General features: G+C 38.5%; 1 protein-coding gene across 3 annotated transcripts in view; it reads right to left on the bottom strand.

Annotated features, from left to right (window-relative positions):
- Positions 1-1,874: 1,874 nt before the first annotated feature.
- Positions 1,875-17,982, bottom strand: part of DAPK1 (death associated protein kinase 1) — a 90,068-nt gene continuing 73,960 nt past the window's right edge. For 2 of the 3 annotated variants that reach the window (XM_082783497.1, XM_082783496.1), the window contains 8 exons: positions 16,826-16,903; positions 14,129-14,351; positions 11,590-11,778; positions 9,623-9,820; positions 7,227-7,365; positions 6,099-6,219; positions 4,623-4,811; positions 1,875-4,273 (listed from right to left, as the gene is read on the bottom strand). In XM_082783497.1, the coding sequence (XP_082639623.1) occupies positions 3,041-4,273; positions 4,623-4,811; positions 6,099-6,219; positions 7,227-7,365; positions 9,623-9,820; positions 11,590-11,778; positions 14,129-14,351; positions 16,826-16,903 (2,370 nt within the window). In that variant the 3' untranslated portion in view covers positions 1,875-3,040. The remainder of the gene's footprint in view (positions 4,274-4,622; positions 4,812-6,098; positions 6,220-7,226; positions 7,366-9,622; positions 9,821-11,589; positions 11,779-14,128; positions 14,352-16,825; positions 16,904-17,982) is intronic. The other variant, XM_082783498.1, reaches the window with a different exon arrangement.

The following is a 17,982-nucleotide window of genomic DNA, read 5'->3' as shown; positions in this document are numbered from 1 at the left end:
ATCAGAACATCATGTGGGACCCTGACACGGAAACAGTGACATGGTTCGTATCGAGGAATCTGTTTTCAGCAATGGTACAACACAGCTTCTTTGGTACAGAAAGGCTGCAGGGCACCAGCAGGGAACTTCTGCCGAGGCTGGGAAATGCAGCCAGCAGAGGATTTGGGCCTGGCATTGGCTCCAGTACGGGGAGCTGTAACAGCTTCACAGCTGCTCTGGGAAAGACCTGGCCATTTAGGGAGCAGGGTTCTGGCTCCTTGCTGAGCCTCCTGGCTCTGTCAGTCTCTGACATGAAGAGTTGCTAAATCCCCATAGTTTCATAACTCTTTCTCAATCATTTGAATCACAAGGATTCTGAAACCTATGGCCGTCTCTGGTTTACATCCTCTTAAGGCGAGAAGAGTAATTTATACCCACCTCCACCCAAGGATGCCCTTCTTGTCCCATCCTCAGGGATTTGCTTGCAGCCATTGATCTCTCCTGGCTTTCCAAATGTACCAGTTCGGTCAGCAGCAGAACTACACAGGGTCTAAAACCATTTCCTAGCATGACCAGCAGCAATATGAAACACTTTCCTACCCTATGTGTGCATGGTGCTGCACACCTGGGAAGAGAGACTCTACTTGGAAAAAATTACCTTCACCAAAATGCTCACTTCCTGCACACCCTGCTTTGACGATTTCTTCCGAATTTGAGTTCAGACGTCAGTAATAAACATTTCTGAACTGCAAGATCAGCTGTGTCTTGGCCTTGAGCAATTGTGTTGCAAGCTTGAGTTTGTCTCTTTATTGATTTTGTTGACAAAATGAACATTGGCACTAACCTCTGCATCATCAGCTTGCGTCTCAGCAGCTCTGCTCTGAAGCTACGAAGCACAAGGAACAGCGTTTTGATGGTTAGTGTCCAACCCCACCCGCTTTCCTGGCAGGAGCTGCGTTTGTGGTTGGCACAGTCAAACAATTTATATTTACAGATAAACTTTTTAATCATCCAAGACTGCCACTGCCCCCATTTTTAGAGTGAGTCAGGGCCAGTGCGTTTAAAATGCAGCTCTAAAAATTGTGGAGTGAAGCTGTGTAGCACTGACCAAGCAGAGAATCAATAAAACTGAAACAACTGAAGAGCACGTGGGATTCCCTTTGGTGTCACTTTGCTAAAGTTCTAGGTTCTTCTGTCAAAATCATCATTTAGGATGAATATGATTTTTTTTTTTTTTTAATGAATTTCAGTAATATGACACATGATTTATAGGAACACAAGCCGAGTTATCCTATGACTGTGATTCACTTTCCTGAACCTATTACCGTAAGAACTGTAAATGATGCAATAGGCATTTACTGCCAACTAAAGATCCATCGCAGCATCCACTAAGTAATTTATACTCCCCCGGCTGCATTTTACTGTAAATGGAAGCAGAGGATTGTCAAGAACACACTGCTAGGGAGGGGAAAAAACAAACAAACAAACAAAAAAACCCACTACTGCACCAAAATTCCCAAGTCAGTCATTGATCTTCCATGTGCTTAAAGCACCCGGGGAGGTAGGCAGGGTAGGAGCTACCTGGTACCTTGGTAAGACTAACTTCTGCTGTTTTGGTTTTCATTCTCAAAAAACACAAAGGAAAAAGTGACGTAGCAACCCATTTTGGCTTGCTGTTTGTCAAATGAACATAAACCTACTCACAGCAGAGGGGCCACCTAATAAAATATAAACAAATACTCTCACTGAACATTGAGAAAAGCCCTGAAGCAAAACAGGTGGTGCCCAGAACTTCAGAAGCCAGGCAATGCCTCTGTGGGACTGCGACTGTGAAGAAAAGAGAATTTTTGGTTCCTTTCAGGTACAGAATACAAATGAAAGAGATGCAACAAGCAACAGTTTATTGGTAAAAAAATCCTTTAAAATTTTACTACATTGTAAGTTTAAGGAAAAAATAGTATTAATATATATACATACAATATATATACACAAACACACATTGCACCATTACATGCTTTTTAGAACAGAGAATGTATCATATCCCCTCATATCAATTTTAAAGTTCTCACTGCAGGAAATCTTGCATCCTTTTTGTTTTTATCCCCATTAAAGTTTTCAAGTACAGGAAGTAAGTAACTTAGGATCTAACAGTAGAAAACCATTTGTTATACACAAATTACAACTGACAGCTATACAATATTATTCTGCGGCATCTAACACATGTAGTATGTCCTTTTTGAACTCTATAATAATATGAAGTTTTACCTGAGGTGCATGGAAATAATGAAGCATGATAATTGGCAAGTTTTAGAGATTTTCACATTATGATCTGACTGTAATTGAAGTTGATTAGGTATCACACATCTGTACCCACAGGATTGGCACAAGAAAGCTCTGCATGAGTCATCACCAATGTCTTAAAAATGCAGGGAAAATTAAAAGGCAAGCACCACTTGCAATGATAAGCATGCAGACAATTTAAGTGAAACAGAGGTAGCATGTTCTTGTAACTCCAGCAGGGTCATTCAAATCAACGGCACCCTCCCTTCTGCAAAAGGCACTCACTTTTTCAGCTATAAACAATGTGGTGTTATATTCAGGCAGAAAGATCAGAAGTGTAGGTGGATTTCTCTCATTACAAATATTAAAAAGTATTAAGCAGAGGACAACATGAGAAGAAAAAAATGGGTGTAATAAATACACATTTCTGGTAATATGTGCTATTCCTCTCCCCTTTCCTTTTACAGGGAGAATAGAAGTATTTTATAAAACAGTTGCAGCACTAAAAAGTTGAAAGACTTTCCAGTAAAATGGCAGTATTAAGCAGCACATTATTTATCTGTAATAATCTTACAACACCAGAAGTACGCCAGCCTTTTCAACAGATCAAATAAAAAGCAACAATTCACAGTTAGAAGTAGAAAGTTTAAGCACAAAAAGGTGGTGCTGAAGAAGGATAAAGATCCTTTGATGTAAAACCTCATAACTGACAGTATACAGAAGCTCTTGCACTTTTATCCTTCCTGGAGTTTGAAAAGATGTCTATGCAAAACACTTGTTCTTACCGTGACACCACAGAGCTAATCGAATTATAAGACGTGCCACTGTTGCAACTTGAAGCATAAGCCTCTTGACCATTAGCATCTAAATTTATTTTGAATACAGAAGATGCCTTCAGTAAAAAATCTGCTGCATCCCTGCGACCTAATTCCCTCAGCTTAGACATTAGGATACCTACAGTGCTCTCGGGAGCATTACTCCACTCCTGCAGCAGGGCATGGACTGGGCTTGACAGGAAGTCATTTTGTGTTCCATTATTGGTATTGTATTTTGCAACAAGATCAGGGAGGCCCAGGTTCATGGCCAGAAGGCACCAATCTTTGCCCATGGGATCAGGAGGATCCAAAAGCCGACTTAGTTTTCTCCTGGTAAGCAGATTCAGATCTGAAACATGTATGTCCATTCCTAGGCTTCCCTGGGAGTAGACATCAAGACATCCAAAACACAGTATACTGCTAAAGCTCTCTTTATATCCCCCCATGGTGTTAGTGAGCGACGTCTCCTTTTGACTCTGTGCACGGAAGAAGTCTCTAGGCTGGTAGACCATTACTGGCTCATGATGTTCCCTCAGCTGCTGAGGACTAAGGTAGTATTTTACAGTCAGAAGGCCTGGTAAGGTTGTGGCCATTAAGTTATCAATGGTGCTGCAAACGGAATCCAGAAGTAAACAGCACTTGATCTTCTCTGTTTCCAGTCCTCTAACTTGAACCTCTATGCCCTGACCATGGTTGACTAGCAGCACTAAAAGCTCAGCTCCACGATTCATAATCTTCGACCCATTTACCCACAGACGTATATCGGCATCTCCCTCTGTGCTTTGTTGATGAATCCACCTGCAGAGATTCACCTGAACTTTATGAAAAATTCCACAAGGAAATGGGGTAAGATGTTCCACAGGAACGATTCTGACACCACCATAGATCAGTACTTCATCCTCCTCATCTGTCCAAGACCTGTGGAGATTGTCAGTCTTGATGAGAGCAGGAATATCAACCATTGCTCCACTGCTAAGGTCCCTTGCACAGATATCCATGGCATCCAAGATTTGTATCAGTTCTTCCACATCACTATCTGTTACCAGACGCTGGATGTCTTCTATAGTGTATCGACCTCTATAGTGATGGAGAGCTTTTGGGTTCTCCACTGACAGGATTTTTCCAAGGACATTTGAACAGAGCCAGCGAGGATCCAGAAGCACAACATCTTGGACTGTTTCACTCTGCATGATGTTAATCTGTTTATAAATAGGAAAGCTATTGTTTATATCTTACGAAGTATAAGACAATACCACCGCACCTACTGTTTTTCATAATCTTTAACTAACACTTCTAACAGAAGAAAAACAACCAACATTTGATTTTTTTGCAAGTATTCAACGCAAAGAATGGATCTTGTTCTATTGCCACAAGACAATAATGATAACAAAAAGCATTAGTAACCAGTCTCTACTTCTTTTGATGTCTTAAAAGGAAGAGTAGAAACAAATTACTACAGACATTTGCTTAAATCCCATTAAGCAATATTCTACCCGAGCAGTACCTTGAGAGTATGGATACACAATTTAGATAAAAAAAACCACTCACTTCTCCTATGCTATGCAACTGCTGTGCAATATGCCGTAGGTCATCTTCACTTGCTAGGGGATTAAGCTGCTCCTGTACGTCGTACACAAACTGCTGCAAGGACATCAGCTGGTTAGGTCCATTCATTTTTCTCCATGAAGGCAGTGTAGAGATTATTTTTTCACACAGGTGAGTCATTGGTGGACAAGTCTTAAAAAAAAGCAGAGAAAACACCCACTTGTAACTACTGTGCTGAGAACAGTCTTTTTTTTCTTCTCTAAATAGAGGCTGTGTGTGTGTTCTAATACATAAATGACACACATGCACATCTGAGGAGTCCCCTTGTGATGGATTGTTACTCTTCCATCTGGTATGTACTTGTGAGAAGATCAACCTTGTCTTAAAGTACAATTCCAGAAACAGATGGGCATTTATTTAAAATCTGTACTCACCACTATTTGTTCTGGACCAATTCATTCAACAGGTGAGAAGCAGAGTATCAGTACTAGACTAGAAGTACAGATGACACATTTATCTATTGACTGTTTTGGACATTACTAATGCTTTCATCCCTGCAATCTCAAGCCACAGCACCCAATTCATATGCAAAGCTCCCCAAATTTCATCTAGTGGCAACTGCTACAGAAAAGTTTTGTCAAATAAGAAAATCTTATTGAAAACCAAGAGATCATTGGGAACATAAAATAATCCAAATTTCACATAAAAAAACACTCAATCTACAGAGTGAACTCAGAAATACAGTAACTGTTGCTTCACTTTTTTTAAACACCTATCAGAAGCCGCTAGAAAATGTCTTGTTGGCATTACATAATTAAGAGAGACTTTAGAATGAAGAATTTAAATGCTAAAGGCTACCTAATAGTTTGGCTTGGTTACCCTTGGTATTGAAGGCTATGTAGATTCATGGTGATTACAACAAACCATGGCTGTTTTACCCTTGGTTTCATGAAGTTATATATACACATACAAAAATACAAGCGCATATTTTTCTGTCAAAGACCCTAGCAAGAAGATTAAACATATACATACATAAATACATATATACACACATATAAATATATATATCCACTTCACCCATCTATGTTGAGAATTACCTCCTAACAACTGAGGAAAGTGTTCTATTCCAGTGTTTTTTAATGAAAAACTTATTTCCATCAAATATATTCTGCTTCTCTGTAATGCTATTCTGACACACAAAACAATAAAAAAAAAAGTCAGCACTAGAATCTAATCACTGTCAACTCAAACTACAAAAATTTAGCTTTAAGCTCATAATCTCAATTGTTTCAATAGAGGCCATTTTGGTGACCCAAACAAAATACTGTCGATTTTGAAAATGCTGACAGAATCCTCGATGTCATCAGTCTGTTGTTCCTTAAGTTCTGAAATTAAGTACCGAGTTTTCAGTAAATTATTTCTTTCCCAAGATTTTCACATCTTGGCTGACACAATCTAAGACAATTAGACATTACTTACAGATATTATCTGACTTCTAATTTCTTGTAAGTGATTTCGGAGGAGTTTCATATCTTTAGATCCAGATGCTCCAGCATCCAATACAAATAACTTGTCTGAAATGTGAAGATCATTTCCAAATCTAGAAGAAAAAGAGAGCCACTAATTGTCTATTCAGTTCCAAATCCAGTTTTCCTAATTCAGCAGCGCTTCAACCTTAAATTGCACAGCACTTAATTTTCTTCAAAGAATAATGATGAAATGTAGTACTGATAATCCTAAGATATTTTATACGCAAAGATAGTAGAGTTGCTCTCTAATTTTCCTGAATATAAACAGATATATTAGCAGAAAATTATCATCTTTCCTACGGAAGAAGGCTGAAAACTCTGAAGGAGATAACAACTGCACCCTAGGACTCGTAATTGCAAAAACATTTTACGAGAGAGGGGATAGCAGGAATGCAAGATTACACCCAGATATTTTCTGTTGGTTTATTTCAAGTGATTGAGACACTGCTCTGCCTCTGTTGTGGTGGATTTCCTACATCTGTTTCTTGTATAGTACAGACAAGTATAAATGCTCACAGGTATGGATGGTTCCCCAAATCCCATTAGCCACTTACATGGATTACCGTGCTCACTGTGAGTATAAATTATTGTTACCTTACACAATACCATTAGTTTGCGAAAATTAGCATGATTAGCATACTCTCCAAATACTTGCTCAAGAAGGTTAATGGTTTTCTCAACTTCTAGGCTGATTTTTTCATGTATGTGACTCCACAACATCTAGCTCTTCCAAAAATATCTATAGACAGTACCTCCTGGTGTGGTTTAGTTTTTCTCCTGCCCATCCTAAATCAGTTCAGAGAAAATGGTGGCAGTAGAGGACAGCTTCCTCTACTGCACCTGTAGGCCGCAGCTCAGACTTGCCCACTTTTCTGAGACTGGTGCAAAACCTACACACCAGGATGTTTGACAGATGGTTGACAACAGCCTGGAGATCTATTTCAGTATTTACAGGCTGAGACTTTCTTTCATGTAAATACCACATAACTTCAGCCAAACAAAAAACCTTTTACATATTATGCATTTTAGTATTTTTCTTTGAAACCAACACGTGCACTACATTATAACTCCCTCTTACCTGTTCCTGATTTCTTTCAGCAATGACATGTCCTTGTCATACCAAAACTCCCCCCCAACAGGCCGAGGAAGATTCACTATGTCAGCATGTGTGGCGACCAAAACAACACGTAGTGGAGTCTTCAGCTTTCCACCAAATGCTAGAAGGGAAACAAGATTATTTCCTCACTGTGAGACGTGCCCAGGGAGCTGTCTGCTTTACCAAGCCGGTTAAGTAGCAATGCTATTGTATTCTTGATACCAGTGGATATTCTGCAGCAGATTTACCAACTTTAAGCACAACAATACCTATTTCTACACAACCAAACCACTGGTGTTATGGCTGTTATCTATTATAGAATTATCTACATAATGTATAATTTGAATAGCTAGAATCTTGGTATCATAAATATTTTATGCCCTTATTGTTTAAACAAAAACTTTTAATAATAATGCTAATTAGATATCTATTAACTACAATCTATATCAACGTGACTGAAAATAAAAAATAAAAGCTTCTTTAAAAGGTTTCTCATAATGTTTGGATGGTCCTTAATGCTACAGGTACAGCTTAGAGAATTTTAAGTAGAACACAATGTCCACAACATTCATATGCTGGTATGAATGCTATTTACAGTACTTACACAAACAGTGACCTCTCACTTAGGTGAGAGTTAAGTAGGAAAGCCTGGCAGATACCATGAAAAAGAATGAAAAAGAAAGAAAGAAAGATACAAATGGCATGAATGAGGTGACAGCATGGAACACACATTTTCTATCTTTTTTTTTAAAACTGATCTTGCAGAAAAGAGGAGACATCATTAGGCAATTATTTAAAAAAACAAAGTACATCCAATTCTGCTGTTTTTGTCTGTCAAAAACTTCATATTGGAGAAATATGCTTACCTCAGTTTTCATCAACTAAGCTACAGAATTTTGATTCATTCACAAAAGGGCCACATTTCCCCTCACTGTGTAGCACTCCACAATAACTATGCTCTAGTTGTAAACCTTTTTGTTTTTCAGCTGACAATATAACAACAGACAATATAACTGGAAAGTAATTACTAAAGTTTAAATATTCTGCAAATGCCAATTAATACATATTATTTAAGAGTTGTAACAATTAGTTACACATGTGTATCCAAATTGAGCTGAGCAGTATAAATGCTGATTTAGGCAAAGTACCTAAATTATGTTACTAGTTAAATCAAGAACTAAGTTTCCTTGCTTGAGTAAGACGACAAGGAAAGCTTTCAACAATTGCAAGTTAACTGCATTTTCAGCTTTAATGCTTTTTTGCACATTTCTGAGCTTTTAGTTCCAGAATTAATTGCAAGTCAGTTAGATCGCAATGGTTATATTTGTAACCTCATCACTTGACCTAAGATGGAAGATGAAAGGACATACATATGTCCAAGCTAAAAACCGAAGGTCTGCCCTTTGGCTCATCATTGTCACTTGTCAGGCTGAGATCATGCGTACAGAATTGAGTAGAAAACAGAAAGAGGGGAAATATTCTGCACTACATAAGCATTAGATATACTTTTCTAGGGCGTCCATAGCAATATTATGAACGTCCATCAGTGTTGAGTTAGATCCACTGGTTGGGATAACATTTTGCTTCATGGAACCAAGACACATGTCAGAGAATGGTTCTTCCATAAAACTGTCAGTCTGCAGACCAACACTCTGCTACAAACACAATCAAGCTATCAGGTATGTATACCTACAGAGATTTTAAGGAAACAAACGAGTTAAGTTAATTTGTTTGTCTGTCAAGTAACTTTCAACTTGTTAGAAAGCTTGAATAGTCATTTCATTTAAAATCTGGGCAAAGTCTTCAAAAATATGAAATGAAATTTACTAGAAATACTGGTTTCTGTACACCCTGATGTGCCAAAGCATATTTGTATCCCAAATACAACTCTAGTTAAACAGGTTGGAGTGGCATGTACTGAGAGTGTAACGTCACTCTACAATGTCATTCTGTACTGTTCTCATTGGCGAAACCAATTTACGCTGCAAAGAGCTAATTGGTGTTTAGATTTAATTAGATTTAATTTAGGATTAGGTTTTTAAACTTAAGTGAGTTTTAATTAGTGTGTCTAGAACTGGTCTTAAATGGTTCCGATACGCTGAAACACTTTTACACACAGCTTTTCTGACATAAAACTTCATTTGCCACAAAAGCCTCCACCTTATCTCATGACCCATTTCAGTTGGAGTAACTGGTGCATGAAACTCTTCAGGCTTGTTCCACAAATGAAATCATTTATTGCTGAGAAAATGTTTAAAGTTTTTTAAATAAAAGCAGATAAAGATGTACAACAACACTCAGCAAAGAGGATTTAGAAGTTGCAGTGAAACACAATCTTATTTTCCCATAATATTTCATTAACAGGCAGAAAAGCATACCTATTGGCTCCTCAACTGGGACTAATGATTTCAGGAAACTAAGCCAAAAGGTCACTTGGTTTAACTGGATTTCATAAGGCTCCTCAAGACTAAAAAGCACTATGTGAATTGTGGTGGGATCATTCGCTGCAAAATAGTCGTAACAGCAGAAATACACAGGATTCCCAGAGAATTCCCAGATGCTGAAGTCACCAACTCCTGAAAAACAGACAAAGAGATCACACTGTCAGTAAACATGAAGCCTTGTTCAAGGGAACAGTTCATCTCATTTAAACTTTCTCAGAGATAAACTGTATGCAGGTGAGAAAGCAAAACTGCAAACGCAATCATGAACAAACGGAACAGGTTTCAGATAGTCTCAGAGACTGAGAAGTTGGGTCCTTACAATCTGTTCCTCTCTCACATTCACTTCCCTAGAACATTCAGCTGGATGCCACATGGACGCACCTGTGTATTCAAGTCATGCAGCCTTAAACACTACATTGGCTTTTGTCCTGCGCAGAAGCAAATAACTGCTCCTGTTTTTCCTTTGTACTCCTCCCTAAAGCTCAACATTTTTTATGATTTTTTTCTTTCTAACATCTCACTGCTGGTATTAAAAACAACTCAAAGATTCTCAAAGAAACCACTCTGCTTCATGGAATTGTATTACTCAAATCACATGAGTAAGTCAGGACTGGAGAACCACCATGTTAAGGATCCCAACAGCACAGTGATTCTTTCTGTCATCTCCTTTACTTCAGGTAAGAAAAGCATTAGCATGCTGCACTGTATTGCACTTCTCAGACTCACTACCTGATAAAGTACACTTGTACTCCACCTATTTAAATAAATGCTGATTCAGAGGCACCTTGAACTTCTAGAAGAAAGAAATCCAGAAACCTCAAATCTGCCGTTATGCATTCAGCAATCGAGAGCTCATCCATGTGCATACCTTCCTTCTATATCAAGACAGTACAAAGACAGAAAAGAAAATCCTTCTGACACCCTGTTGCACAACTCTGTTTCACTGCAGAATTTGACCTGGTTTCAAATTATATCAAAAGGAGAAATTAACCCAGATAAAGAACAAGCTTTAGCTACATGCCAAACTCTTCAGCATCCAGGACAAATGTTTTGTCAGTATGTGTTAGCGTGCATATAATGAATTTGTAAGTAGGTTTCTCTCTCCAAAATAAAAGCTTGATTAATCTGAGCTCTGCCTCAAGGCTACAAATGCTGAGGAGAGATCTTTACAGAGAGATCTTACCACCTCTGTGATGACTAGCAGGGGTGGTGGTATGTACCTGTTGTATGGTTCTCTCACTCAAAAGCATTACTAGCATCTATGTGTACTTGTGAAAAAAGACAGCTACTGGATAAACAGAAAGCTCTGCATTAGTGTTTTGCTTTGGAACAGTAGAGAGGTTTTCAAATAACTTCTCTGACTGACCCCTCTTACTGTTAACTGGTTCCAACTGCGGAGCAGCTGGCTTGCCTTCCAAATTAATGAAACTAGAAGCTCCACTCACCACAGTGCTCACCAAATTTGCTGAAGACCCCTTGGGAGGTGTGAATGGTAGGCTCTTCATACACCTGGGTACCACATGCAAGATGAGGTCACTTGGGCCAATGAGACTGGATTATGTCTGCCAAAATCCCTAATCTACATGCAGTGTAGGTGAAGGGGCCTTTAACCTAGAACCCACTCCTATTACACCAAATCTGTTCCTTCTGCCCCACTTATTAATCTCAAAAGCACTTCTAGGTAGTGCTGGTATATCTGCCACAGATGGTTATTACTACGTGTATTACAAGCAGAAAATTTCATGCAGATTTACCTTCTGCTTAAACAAACCAATCCCCAACAGTGTTGAATTCTTAACCACAGTCAGTCCTATACCAAGTCAGACACTTTTGTTTTTGTTTCTAAAACCACGCACCATGGCATTGCCTTTCACACAGAACTAAGGCATGCCTCCGCTTACCATTCAAGTAGGCATTCTGAACATCAATGGCCTTGGTGGACTGGTCATCAGCAGAGAAGTGGGAGTGATGAGCAGGTGAAACAAAAGCTTCTAATACCCCTTTGGTCAGGCCTGGCTCAAACATCATACTACGGCTTCTCACGCTGACATTCTCACAACCAGGATAAAGATTCGTAATACTTACTGAAACTGGGTCAGGGAAAGGAAAATGAGATTACAAATTGAGGGAAAACTGCAGTCAGATCACTTCACAATAGGTATGCTAGGCATAAAACCTGATTAATAAAACCAAACTATTTTTAAAAAAAAGGAGTTGGCTACCAAGCTGTGAGTGCACACAAATACATCGTTATTCTGAATGCTGAAAAGGAAAAGATTAGAATGATCCCATATAGCACTTACTGCACCTAAACAGATATACTACTGGGTGGGAAGCATAGAAAAAAACAATAGATTGGAAACAAAAGACTTCAATGGAAAAAGCTCTTCCATATTGCAAAGATATACAACTTTTTATATCTAAGGGCTGCAATTTCATAGCACGGGCTGTTTTTATTGGTATAGAAATGCTACATATTTGTATAGTTGAATCTGTTAAGTAAGGATAAATATATCACCACGTAATAACTATTTCTGAGGAGGTGGGTAAGAAAAGCAGGCCCTTAACTGAAGTTATTTTATTTGTAGGCAATTTGCTCAGTTCACCTTGCTATAGATTCTATAAATGAGAAATGAAAGGGCTTCTAATTAACTTGCACCATCTAGTGGTGGAAGTAAAGACTTCTTCCCCCCAGTAGATGCTGAATTCTAATATTCAGATTTTAATATAGAAAGAAACTACCTGCCAGCAGTACAACTATACTTTCATGTTTGATCGTTTAATAGAGTATTTAAATCTTTAGGCTCACGTGATTCAAATACAGTGAATTCACATACTTGTTTTTACAGAACTTTTGAAAACATAATCACATTATCAAGTATCCACCAAACTGTACTGTTTTAATTGTCTGCCACTCAACCCAGAACATTATTCACATGATATATAATGAATCGAAACAAGCAAAACCCCCAAATCCAAACATCAGAACAATGTCATCATAGCTTCATTTGGATAGCACTGCACAACTTTAAAGATTTATTTCTAGATAAGCTATTTTCAAGTCTATGCTTCAAATTCACCATTACTTGTATGGTGATTTGCCAAAGAATGTGACTGGCTGTCTTCTTTGAATTTATGATGGTATGAGAGCATTAGACCTATCCTCTGGTCTTGGTACCAATTGACATAATAAATCTGTCTTCAGTCAAAACTTTCCTGCAGTGCCTCCAGGTACTGACAATTCCTCAAGTGATTAGCCTGCCTTTACACGACACAGTAAATTACATTAAATAAACCAGGAACTTCTGATTTATTTATTTAATCCATTTGTGTATTCTATCATCACAGATGTGAATGCCTTGTGATAAATAAACAACAAACTGTAATAACAATCTCTGTGCCAGGTATCTTGTCAAGTCACCCTACCTACCTTATGGCTTCCTCGGCTGACTGGAGAGAATGTTGAGATGAAATCCATTACTAACCCTAATCTAAAATTATTTAGAAATAATGACAAAACCCTGAACTGCAAGCATTATCCAATGCTATTTTTTGGTTTTGTTTTAAAAAAAGCAACTCTGACCCCATCTGACATTAACTTATGTAATAAGATTATTTCTGAACAGCAACTTCAACCTGAGCTCTTCAAAGTGCCTGCTTAGCTTGCACACATTGCACAGACTGTGTTAGTAAAGGAACCTGGACAAACTGTTCACTCTTCCTAATGTCCTACCATAAATGTGGGATTTTTCCAAAACCAGGTACACACTGATGTGTAAATCTAACTACCCATCCTGCAGCTCTCTCCACATTACGCAGTCCAACTGGTGCTTCATGAGCAGTTCCTTACCATTTGCATACATTTATTTCAGTCTAGAAAGGCTCCATTTTCTTCTTGTTTGGAGGCAAATTTAGACACCTTTAACTTGTCAGATGAATTCCTGTGCCTTACAGAAAAGCATTCCAATGCACCAAAGACAGTTTTGAATCCTTAGTTATAATTTAATAAAAATATCATCTAAAGATGAAGCAACTGTTTTAATTCTGCACAGAATTTGCATTCAAAAATGCTGACAAATCATAACCCCAAAACCATGATGGTAGCATCCGGTTATGGCACTGGTATTTGTAGTCTAGGACTTCTTGGTAAAAATAAACAGTTTTCAGAAGTCCTGTCCTCCACTTTCTTAAGCTCACTTATGCACCACATCAGTGAACAAAAGCTGAACCATTTTTCATTGTCCACACCCACTGCTCCTCTTAGCTCTTACTTTAGGTATGAATCTGCATGCAGAGAAGTCAACTCCCTCTTTGCTTCGATTTCTTACACATACAGGCTATTCTGTCTTATACAGCACAGCCACCAGCTGTTTGTTTGGAGTTCTACAGATGAAGAGAAGAGTGATTTGTTGTTCAAATGGTACAATGTCAAAGTCATACCTGAAGGTTTGGAAGACAAGGGAGACGGGGGGAATTTGGTTGTGTTTGTGGAAGATATCTTAGGCCTACGTCTTCGGAAAAAGCTTCTTATCAGGCCACACTTAAGTGACTCCACAAGGGTCGTTTTTCCAGATCCAGAGTGTCCAAACAGCTTCAGTTTGATCCGGGGCTGCGGGTTCTGAGTGTGTCGCAACTGCTGGATAAAAAGCACCCTGTGTGTATCCTAAAATTCAACATAAAGAAGAAATCTGAGTGTGTGGCAAGGAAGTTCCTTCCAGCAAACTCAAAATGTAGGGTTTAAATAATGCCCTCTTGCTAGGTTACATCTGGATCAGTTCTTCCATCTGCTCCATCACGCAAGTGGCATGAGGGAGAGGGATAGGTAGCCAAAATACAGCTGAATGCTGGCTCCTAAAACACCTCGACTCCTCATGAAAATCACACGGTTTCATGGTCAACATCAGTGAATGGGATCATTTTGACCTCTGATGGACTAGGCAAAAGAGGAAAAACTAGTTTCTTTCAGCTCCCTTTCTCCTTACTCATGATTCTCAGTAGCATAACTAATATCTCCAGCCTTATATATGTGCAGGACTGAAGAATTTTGCAGTGAGAGCTACCACCTGAGCAATGTGAAAACTCAATATGCAGCCCCCTTCTTTCTGTCAACTTTTTCTATACTTCTCATATTTGAGAGAATTTTCCTCAAAAATTCTGCAATCTCTGCAAACAGCTGCAATCTCATCCTCACACTCAGGCCTTCTTCAAACCCAATCACATCTGCAGAAGAGCTTTCCACTTAATGCTCACCCATAACCAACATGTATTGCGTCTTGCAGCAAGAGTAGCAGGGACTGGAACTAACAAATCAGATGTCTTGTTCTCTTCCTCCAGCGAGAAGCAATCAGACATAGATACTTTGCAATTGAGCACATGAGCTGAGCTTGGAAATCAACTCAGCAAGAGGAAGCAGTGGAGGACAGAACTCTCCTCTCACCCCAGAAAGACCTATTTTAAGGTAACCGTGAGACAGCCGAAAGGTAGAGGAGCAAAAGAACTAGCTTCAGCCTCTCTTCCTTCAATCTCCGATTTCGAGCTCAGAGAGAGGCACTGTTGTTCTGCATTTGTACTGTTTCACATGTACACTGAGTCATTAAAAGAGCACCCACAGCAGCCTCCCTAAAATAAGAGCCTGCAGCAACTCCACTGAGAAACTGGACAGAAATGGTAGCATATTTAGTTCCTTCCTCCCTAACAGGTACATATGAAATATGCTCATCACAGTGGGAATGTTGCACACCCTGACTGCTAATAGTGGCTCTTGCAGAGAATGCAATATGACAGTAGGTTCTTCATATGTGTGCTATTAGGAACAAAATCCTCCACAGGCACTGAAGATGAAACAAGTGTCAGGCACACTCTACTAGATGACATTGCCCATTTTGAGTAATACTAGAATAGTTCAGTGGTTTGTAGTTTCTTAATTTCAGTTTATCAGATTCTGTTTTGGAAAGTGTACTCTGATCAAGTATATAATTATCATACATTTTCCCCACAGATATAGTCAGCATTCAGTAATTAAATATACTTCACTATAAAGGAGAGTGTGAAAGTTACTACAAATCTCTTTCAGAAGAGATTTATCTGATCTTCTCCCTTTTGTTCTATACATCTGAAACTCAATTTTCTTCACCTGCATGCAAAAACAGGCTTTTTTTCACCTGCATGCAAAAACAGGGGGGTGGGGGAGGGGAGGCCAGGGAAAGGGAGGAACACTGGATGACAACTATATAAAATGGATCCTGTTGTGACAAATGTATACAAAAGATATCCCTGAAAAGGAAGCCTGACCTATGGCACTTTATGACATCTTCACTGATATATTTTACAATTCTAGCAAATATAGACTTACTGTCAGGATGTGATTCTAATTCTACCTTGGCAACGCCTAGTACACAAATATTCTTACTCCAAAATTATATAAAAGGACGATTTCAGATTACTACAGAATCACCAGCATAATTAAAACAGCACTCTAACAGCTCTGGCTGTTGCCTGGAATCTCCAGGCAAGTGGTCTCTGCACCTTCATAGCACAAATGATGCTGCTTATCTTGAACAATCAATGTCTGTCAGATGTGTCAGACTTACTGCCTTATGACAAGTGCAGATCAGATTCGCATTCTAGTGGTAAGGAGATTTTGAGATACTGAAACTGTAGAATTTAAAAAAGAGTGTGAGAACTCTACTCTACTCTTACTCTACTATTCCAGGAGATGCTAAAGGTTCCAGAAGGCCACAAACTCTTCATATTTCATAACCAAAATCTAACTAAAATGGCGACGGTGGGGAAATATAAATGCTCCTTCAGGATGTGCTGATTTTTAACAGTATGTTTTTCAGTTTCTTCTAAACTCATTAGAACCTTTGGTGGGCACTGTGAGAGTGGATAAGATGGAATACTGGTGCAGTCTATCTTGGCCATTTTTGCTAATATGTACATAGTAGCTTTAAATGAGGGGGTCATTTAAAATTAAAAAAAAATGTATTTTTTAAAAAAGGATGTCATTTCAGTAAGGATATTTACAACAGTTTTTCAGAATGGCTTTGATGGATGATCTTGTGATTTCCCATGGTCAAATGTTTCCTGCTATCTCAGAAACATGAAAAAGCCAGTTAAAATTCATGCATTCCCAACCTTTTTAAGTCTTGCAAGCAGACTGGCTACATGTTCATGCCGTTCTGCTCTGGCGAGATCCTCTGCCGTTTTCCCATCCTGTTGAAAAACAAATGATTAGCTGCAGTTTCTTCCTTCTGACCACAATAAAAAGTCATGTGCAACATAGCTCAGCTCTGCAAATGGCAGTAATTGCTGTCAGACACAGATTAATCAGGGAGAAGGGAAAAAAAAAACACAAATGAACCAGTAATGATTACACCCACAGGAATCTCTTTTCTTAAATGGTCCAAAGACACACACAGTAAAATGCAGAACAGTATTTCTTTTACAAATTGGTATCTGGATGCCATTGTAACAAGACAACTTGAATCCAGAGCCTTAGCATGATGCCAGTATTCTCTTTTTGAACTCCTCTTTTTTCCTCACCAATTACTAGATGATAGTGATTTCTAGATACTACATCCTAAACGGATCTATAAGCTTAAACAGTTCACAAAGAGGACACACATCAGCATATTCACTTAGATGAACAGCAAGTGATTTTTATTTACTAATGGATAAAGAATGATGATGACATACCAGTCACTGGAGGTTTTCAGAAAGCAAGAACACTGTAAACCACGTTGTTAAAACTACATCAGCAAATTCAAAAGGAGAAGCAAATCTGCCTGCGGCATTCTGCTCTTGACATTTAATTACCCATGTTTCATACATCAGCAGTTTAATATGAAGTAAACTGAAATAAAAATTGCTTACTACTTTTGCTGTTATGTCTATGTTAACACTATTGTTTTATATTCCAGTAACAGGTAACTAATTTATGAGGACTCTGCTTCTTTCATGCTCTTATATAAAGGAGCTTTTAAACGTTAAGGCAATGTAGTGTAAAACTAAAACCTCTTTCTTGGACTTCTCTTTTTGATTGTCTAGTTTTTCATGTGAAACCTGTATTGTCTTAAGTAGTTCCTGAGGATACTGTAACTATTACCCTACATATGAAATAAATACCTTTGATATTTGGGTATCTACCTACAGAAGTCATTTTCAGTTTTCCATACACGTTATTATGGTCTTCATTATTTTAGGTAATTCAAACAGAACAGGAACGGAACATAAGCAAGAAATAGTCAAAACTGTAGCTGATTAAATTTGAGTGTCAGATACCCTCCCTGTAC

Source organism: Aythya marila, assembly GCF_965140915.1.
Source record: "Aythya marila genome assembly, chromosome: Z".
NCBI classification, from domain to species: Eukaryota; Metazoa; Chordata; class Aves; order Anseriformes; family Anatidae; genus Aythya; species Aythya marila.
This window is presented reverse-complemented; position numbering and strand designations above follow the sequence as displayed.